This window comes from Crinia signifera, chromosome 3 (genome assembly GCF_055691185.1).
Source record: "Crinia signifera chromosome 3, ASM5569118v1, whole genome shotgun sequence".
Taxonomy (NCBI): Eukaryota; Metazoa; Chordata; class Amphibia; order Anura; family Myobatrachidae; genus Crinia; species Crinia signifera.
This window is the reverse complement of record NC_139219.1, coordinates 328,780,606-328,788,571: the sequence shown is the minus strand read 5'-3', so window position 1 is coordinate 328,788,571 and position 7,966 is coordinate 328,780,606. Positions and strand designations below refer to the sequence as shown.

Genomic DNA, 7,966 nt, shown 5'->3' with positions numbered 1-7,966 from the left:
TGCAGTGAGGCTCTCGCAGGGGTGTCTTTAGTCAATGGTCCAAGATCAATTCAAATAATTTATATTCATTATTTATGGTCCAAGTGATTGGCAAAAACCAGTACTTGTGGCAGCCAATCATAAAACATGTGGAAAACCAGAAGCAAAACTGTCCACTACCATGTGACTAAGGGTGACAATTAATGTAATTTTTTTTTTTTTTTTTTCAAAATGTATCCTGTGGAAAAAATTGCTGATCCTTTAGGACGCCGTGATTCAAGAAATTTTGTGAAGCACTGAAATAATGTAGCACCACGTCATACAATGAATGCAATTTAGACTATATTTCAGGCTGTTCTATTAATGCATTTCTGCATTCCCAGGGATACAGTCAGTAGTGAGAGGCAGTTGCATACAGGGACACTGGGAGATTTTAATTCATAAAAGCATAGAAGTGAATGGATAAAAAGACTAGAAAATCCCACATTCAGTTCCAATATGGGGGTGTAAGTTATGTACTAAGCGTCATATTTCCCCCCTTCTTCTTCTTCTTCTTCTTCTTCGTTGGTTTCGCTGCACATTTCTCTTCACTTCGGGCACGAGACTCGTCTTCCACCTCATGCCAATAAGATGTCCTCGTCTTCCTCTTGTTTTTGTTTTTCCTTTTGGTTAGTTTATCTTCTTCAGCTTGTTCCTCCTCCTGCTGCTCAGAGCATTCCACTTCCTCATGGTGCCTCATTCTTCCCTCTCTCTGGCTCTTTGACTTTTTTCTTGGCTTCTGAGACTCTGAGACACCAGTGCTAAGTTCTGGCTCTTCAGGAGGGGCCTGTGATAGGTCACCTTCATTCCTGCAGCGTTTCTTATTTTTGGACTTTTTCTTGGTCTCATGTGAAGAGCCCTCTATGCGTTCTGCAGCGTAGGTCTCTGTGTTCCGGTGCACCCTCGGCACGCCTGGCCTTGGATTTCTTAAGCTCTACCATACGCTTGGAGAAGTATTCATTCACTGATAGAGAACTGGTTACAGTGTTTCCCATTTCTACCTCCACGGTGGGGATCGGGCTGTGTTTTTGCTCACGTTCCTCTGGGCAGGCCTCGGCCTCTTCCTCAGCCGCCTTCTTCACTTTTTTGCATTTCACAAATATACAGGCAAAATCGGTGTCGCTGCGGCTGGACAGGTCCTTTCCTTTTTTTTTTTTTTTTTTTTAAGGTTGGATAAACATTTATTGGTTAACAACAACCAGGGGGTCAACAATCAGATTTTGTCCACAATGACATCACAATACACAATTCATATATAGGGATATAACAAATAGATCATCCCTCTAACCACAGGTTGGACTTGTTAGTTGGAAGTCTTTATTCAGTTTAAATGACTATGTGCCAGTCAGAGAAATTGCTTTCTTTTGGTTATAATCTGTTTCTCGTTATGTGACCCAGTGGGGAGGGGAGAGAGGAAACTGCCTAGCAAGTTAAGGGAGGGAAAGGGAAACCTGTGAGGTCGAAGATCATTTGTTTCATATGAACAGGGAACACTCATGTTTACATACACCGTACGTAAGGAGGGCTATAAAAGCCGAGGTTACAGAAAGCTAGGGACTCCCGAATGAATTTTCAACTATATGAACTCTCTCATGTCTTACAAGATGTGATTTCTTTATAAAACATTATCCACATTCAGAGAATGAAAACAGTTTCTTACCAGTGTGAACTCTCAAATGTGCAACAAGAGCTGCTCTCTGTGTAAAACATTTCCCACACTCAGAACATGGAAATGGTTTCTCACCTGTGTGAACTCTCATATGTGTAATAAGAGCTTCCTTCTGTGTAAAACATTTCCCACACTCAGAACATGCAAAGGGTTTCTCACCTGTGTGACTTCTCTCATGTCTAACAAGATGTGATTTATTTCTAAAACATTTCCCACACTCAGAGCATGGAAATGGCCTCTCACCTGTGTGAGTTTTCTGATGGGTAACTAGATTGGATTTTTCCCTAAAACATTTCCCACATTCAGAGCATGAAAACAGTTTCTTACCTGTGTGAACTCTCAAATGTGCAACAAGGGCTGCTCTCTGTATAAAACATTTCCCACACTCAGAACATGGAAACGGTTTGTCACCTGTGTGAACTGTCATGTGTGCAAGAAGAGCTGCTTTCCGTGTAAAACATTTCCCACACTCAGAACATGGAAATGGTTTCTCACCTGTGTGAACTCTCTCATGTGTAACAAGATCTGATTTCTGTGCAAAACATTTCCCACATTCGGAGCATGAAAATGGTTTCTCACCTGTGTGAACTCTCACATGTGCAATAAGAGCTTCATTCTGTGTAAAACATTTCCCACACTCAGAACATGCAAATGGTTTCTCCCCTGTATGACTTCTCTCATGTGTAACAAGATGTGATTTATTTCTAAAACTTTTCCCACATTCAGAGCATGGAAATGGCCTCTCACCTGTGTGACTTCTCTGATGTGTAACTAGATTGGCTTTTTCTCTAAAAAATTTCCCACATTCAGAACATGAAAATGGTTTCTCATCTGTATGAACTCTCATATGTGCAATAAGAGCTGTTTTCTGTGTAAAACATTTCCCACACTCAGAACACGGAAATGGTTTCTCACCTGTATGAACTCTCTCATGTGCAACAAGATGTGATTTCTTTTTAAAATGTTTCCCACATTCAGAGCATGAAAATGGTTTCTCACCTGTGTGAACTCTCATATGTGCAATAAGAGATGTTTTCTGTGTAAAACATTTCCCACACTCAGAACATGGAAATGGTTTCTCACCTGTGTGAACTCTCTCATGTGCAACAAGATGTGATTTCTTTTTAAAACATTTCCCACATTCAAAGCATGAAAATGGTTTCTCACCTGTATGAACTCGCACATGTGCAACCATAGCTGCTTTCTGTGTAAAACATTTCCCACACTCAAAACATGGAAATGGTTTCTCACCTGAGTGAACTCTCTCATGTGTAGCAAGATGTGATTTATGTTTAAAACATTTCCCACATTCAGAGCATGAAAATGGTTTCATCCCTGTGTGATGCCTGCGATATAAAACAGAAACTGACTTGCTTATAGAACTCTTACCAAACTCAGAACTGGATGATATTGTATCATCTTTATGACCTGTACTGTGTGTAGTAAGGTCTGAATGATCAGGAAAAGGTTCCTCATGACTAGAGGGACCAGATGAAATATCTGCACTGGGAAATGTTGGGTGTGTATTGGGGATAATGGGGTTTTCTTCTGGAGAATCTGGTCTGATGTTCTTATCTTCTAGTATATAATCTGGAGACACAATGAGATCTCCCTCCGAGGTATTCCTGCTTGTGCGCCCATCTGTGCTGGTATCTGTAGGGATTTCCTCCTCCTTACACTGCTGATTACCCCTCATATATGGGTCTTCTGTGTCTTCTTTCTTTTCTGTCATATAAAATTCTTCTCCTACTACCTTCATATCAGTCACGTCCGTTTCTTCTCCCTCTGTATCTTCTGTCTTCATAACAGTCATATCCGTCTCTTCTACCTTTATTTCTTCTACCTTAATATCAGTGAAATCTTCACACTGAACCTGATCCTCCTGTGGGGTCCTGTGAGTCTCCTCTGTACAGTGCTGGGAATACAGAGGACGGGGACATCTCTCTGGGGTATCTCTGTTACTGGGTCCATCCAGTGATGTGAGGGACCAGAGAGTCTCCATCAATCTTGTCCTTGTACAGATCGTTACGTTCCTCTATATACTCGCCCTCCTGCTGCCAGATACAGCAATGTCTTCTCTCGGTCCCCCGTAACCTTATCACCGTGGCTTCTGGAAGTGAGAGGCCTCAGGTAAGATCAGCAGCGCTGCCCCAGCAGGGAGCTGATGAGATGCTGCCGTCATTGAACGCGGGGATTGGTCTACGGGAAAATGGCCGCCGCTCCCTCGCACCGGACAGGTCCTTTCCTATAGCAAACTTCATGTAATGAACATTAGCATCAAAATAATTGAACATGGTTCATTAACCACCACCATTATTTCTATTTAGACTTTGGATATGCTAGGTCTCCTCTATACTGAAAATAGAAACATAAAAAGTATAGATAGTTACTCTATCTGCTATAACATAAAAATGTCACCAATTTATGTTACAATTTTTTGTATTTAATCTTGTGTATTTGCATGAAGTTTTTTTTATAGAAATCATAACTATATGTATGTCCAGATGTCCTATTTTTATATAAGGGCACATCACGATGCAAAAAGACATTCCTTCGAGAGGACTGAGACACACAATGCTCACAAATTAATAATGAACACCTGAGCTGAATGAGCAGATAGCTATTTAATATCCGTCAAAAGGACAGATCCCTACTCCTGATTTGAAAAAAGCCGCCCAGAGAGCGGCAAAACACGTTTTCCGAGGAGCCCTGCAATGGACAGGGACAACTATATGAAAGAAATTTATAGTCAGCTCAATAATGGAGGCACTTATTTGAAACTAAAAAATGATCCCACTTTAAAAAAAAAAAAGTTTTAAATTCCTTTTTTGAAAAAGCATTGAAGGATGAAGTGATCACCAAATGAGAATATGAATATTTATGTGTGAAAAATACATTGATTCCCATGTTGTATATTTTTACCAAAGGTTCATAAAGATCCCTTAAAACCTCCTGCAAGACCAATAGTGTCAGGCTGTAACAGCCTGACCTCTAATCTATCTGCCCTGATAGATTTTTATTTACAATCTTTGGTACAAAAAACAAGAGCATTCCTGAAGGATACATGATATTAAGTGTTAAGAAAAATTAACAGTCAAAAGTGGGAAAATGGTATGTACATTTGTTCTGCTGATGTTAGTACCGTATATACAATAATTTATATCGAACATGGTACCAGGGCAGTAGCATACTTTTTAGAAAATAGTGATCTCCAACTATCTGTTCCAAATTTTATATTAGAGGGTATTAAACTGATATTAACTAACAATTATTTTATATTTGATGGTAATTTTTATCTCCAAGTAGTGGGGACTGCTATGGGTACCAAGTTCACCCCTAGCTATGCCAAAAGGTTCATGGCCTATTGGGAAGAACATAAGATATCACCGGGAGTGAGCTGTGGGTGAGCCTGGTATCATGGCAACATTTTATAGACAATATTTTAATCTTTTGGGACAAAGATGAAAAAGCACTAGACACTTTATGTACTACATTGAATCAAAATGAGATGTCAATTAAATTAACGTTTTCTATTAGTAAAGAAAAGGTCTATTTTTTAGATTTGTTGATCTATACAAGTGAGGGTGAACTGGAAACTAACACTATAGAAAAGAAACAGATTCTAACAGTTTAATTGAGAAAACGAGTTTACATCACCAGAACTGGCTGGAGGGTATTCCCTTCAGCCAGTTTACTCGGATAAAAAGAAATTGTACTTCAGTGTCTGTGTGCAATGAACAAATAGAAGAAGTACTGTATCACCAAGACTTTTAAATAAGGGATACAAAATAGAAACTCTACAAAGAGCGAAAACAAGATTAGAAACTATTAAAAGAGAGGCTCTTTTAAAAGTAAATGAAAATGAAACTTCTAATGTGAAATTTCAATGGGCTTTTATCTCCCGTTATAGCTCATGTTTTAAAGATATTGAAAATATTTTTAAATCCAATCGGAACATTTTAACACAAGATCCCATTATATCTACAGTACTTCCTCCATGTCCTACTTTTATATATAAAAAAGCTCCATCCCTCAGGGATAAATTAGTCCACAGCAGTGTGGAATCCGAAATTAGGCATAGCATACGCACAAAAGGATTTCACCGCTGGAGTGCATGTTTGATTGTAGAACGGTGAAGAGCACTTCCAATAAAATAACCAGTTTTTCCCTAAATGGCAAATCCTATGCAATCAATGAATTTATAACATGTAATCTGGGAATATTATTTATGCCATTGAGTGCTTGTGCCACCTCACCTATGTTGGAAAGACCAGTAGAAATCTAAGGGTGAGATTGGCAGAGCTTATTTATAATATTAGGAACGTCGTCGTCACACATTCTAGGTTTGCTCATTTTAAGAAAATTCATGACAAGAAAGAATGCAATATTATAAACTTTTGGGGGATTCAACAGAGATCTTGCCAAAAGACAATAATTTCAAGCTAAAAAGCTTTTTAACTTAGTTTTTTTATTGTTTTTTATGCTCTTCACCATTTTTATTAATTTTTATTAATTTTTAGTACTGTGTTTTTTTTTTTTAAATATATTTATTGAATATTTTAAATCATTACATATGTATGGTGGAAAATATGCATGAAAAATTGTGCAACATGCACGGTCAAAATTGTAACATGGTAGGCAATTAACGTGGTGTACCACACATTCTTAGTGTTGCATACACTCTGCTAATCACGGACATCAGAGTACATTAGGTAACATAAGTGGTTCTAGCAATCTATGGTATGGCCACCTCCTATAATTGCATTGACCAGTACAAAAGCGCAGAACCTAAATATCGAACAACACGAGTAATGAAAATAAATTGAATTGGGATAGGTGGGTGGGGAAGGCAGAGGAGAAAGGGGTGGGGTATGGGGGGGGGGGTTTAGAAATGGCACATTAACTAGTAGTCTAAAAACAGAATATGGTCAGAGTACAGTCATCTGTCTTGTCTGTATAGGTCGAAACAAGAAGCATAAAGCAGTCTAACATGTAACGTGTGTCTAAGGCATACACTCCATCCCAATCATCAGTATCCTCTTGCCAACTTCTTATGGGTGGTATGGGTGCATCTAAGACTTAATCTCCACATTCGCCAAGGGGCCCCAACATTTCGTAAAGGTAGATGGACTTGCATAGTGAATTTGTATATCAAATCTATCATAATTCATTATACGGTGCAAGGAACATGTTAATTCTGTGAGTGAGGGGGATTTCCTTGATAACCAACATTTCAATATTTGTTTCCTTGCTGCCATTACTAGTAAGGTCAGGAACGGGATATAGGACAGGTTACATGCATCTAAACACCAAACATCGAAGTCGGCAAATAGAAGGGGGAAAGGTGTAGTGTGACTCTCAGACCTAATGCTATGTGAATGTAATTTAATATCTTATTCCAGTATGTCTTAATACGCATTTCATCCTACTCTCCAGCCTTTTTCAAGGATACATTTCTACTGCTTATTTACAGGGATTTTAAAAACACCCTCAGGTAGTGCCGCTTATATAGAAACCATTTACAGCAATCATACACAAATAAGATGCACTATAGATGTTGTCAAACCTTAAATTAAGAAAATGGCTATAATTACCTTATAGACAGGAGATAAGACAGCTTTGATTATTGTATTTGTTCATTTGTATTACGCACCCCTGGAAAACACAGAGCAGCCAGGAGAGAGCGCTTCAGTTTGGCATGGCTGGCTATAAGTACAACAGAGTGCAGGCTGGGGTACGCAGTCCAACAGATATTGCACACCAATAAATATGCTGAGTCTCCTGATTGGTAACATAACATGATCAAGTTTGTGCTTATAAAGAATATAGAGTAAAAGAACAGAAAAGAGACCATGTTCCTGACGGCACTTATGTGGGCGTAGAGTTGGCTATTAGTGAATCCCGAGTCTTTGCTGCTCATATTCCTCGTGTGCTTCAGCAGGGACACAATCAGAAGACAAACGGCTGCGCAGAATATGAGGAACGGTGGGATGGATCCTGTAAAAATGATGAGAAACAAATTCCTATCGTTATATACAAAATGGTGTTGATTATGGCGCTGCGGTCCTTTTAAACAAAATGGTGAGGTGAAACCACCAACAGGGGGATGTATCCTCAATTCTTCCGTCAGTCGATTTAATTAAATCTCAAACTGACCTGAAAGAATTTCCCTATGTGCATGTAAAGTTTTCTTTGTGTTTCTCCCGACCTCCGCATGCACAGTGGATAGCCCCATTCAATAATGGGGTTCTATCGTCAATAGGAAATGTATCCTCAATT

General features: G+C 39.0%; 1 protein-coding gene across 1 annotated transcript; it reads right to left on the bottom strand.

Annotated features, from left to right (window-relative positions):
• Positions 1 to 490: 490 nt before the first annotated feature.
• On the bottom strand, positions 491 to 3,800 carry LOC146063061 (uncharacterized). Its single transcript, XM_083175075.1, has 3 exons — positions 2,183 to 3,800; positions 1,679 to 1,930; positions 491 to 930 (listed from the first exon to the last, which is right to left on the bottom strand). The coding sequence occupies exons 1-3, from the start codon at positions 3,687 to 3,689 to the stop codon at positions 491 to 493; spliced, it is 2,199 nt and encodes a 732-aa protein (XP_083031201.1). The 5' UTR covers positions 3,690 to 3,800.
• Positions 3,801 to 7,966: the final 4,166 nt, after the last annotated feature.

Excerpts from the sequence above, each read along its gene's own strand:
- LOC146063061 (XM_083175075.1), bottom strand. The coding sequence starts at position 3,689 with ATGGAGACTCTCTGGTCCCTCACATCACTGGATGGACCCAGTAACAGA. Across the intron at positions 1,931-2,182 it reads ACATGAGAGAGTTCACACAG|GTGAGAGGCCATTTCCATGC; the intron begins GTGAGAAACCAT and ends AAACTCACACAG. Across the intron at positions 931-1,678 it reads ACATTTGAGAGTTCACACTG|GCGTGCCGAGGGTGCACCGG; the intron begins GTAAGAAACTGT and ends ATCCAAGGCCAG.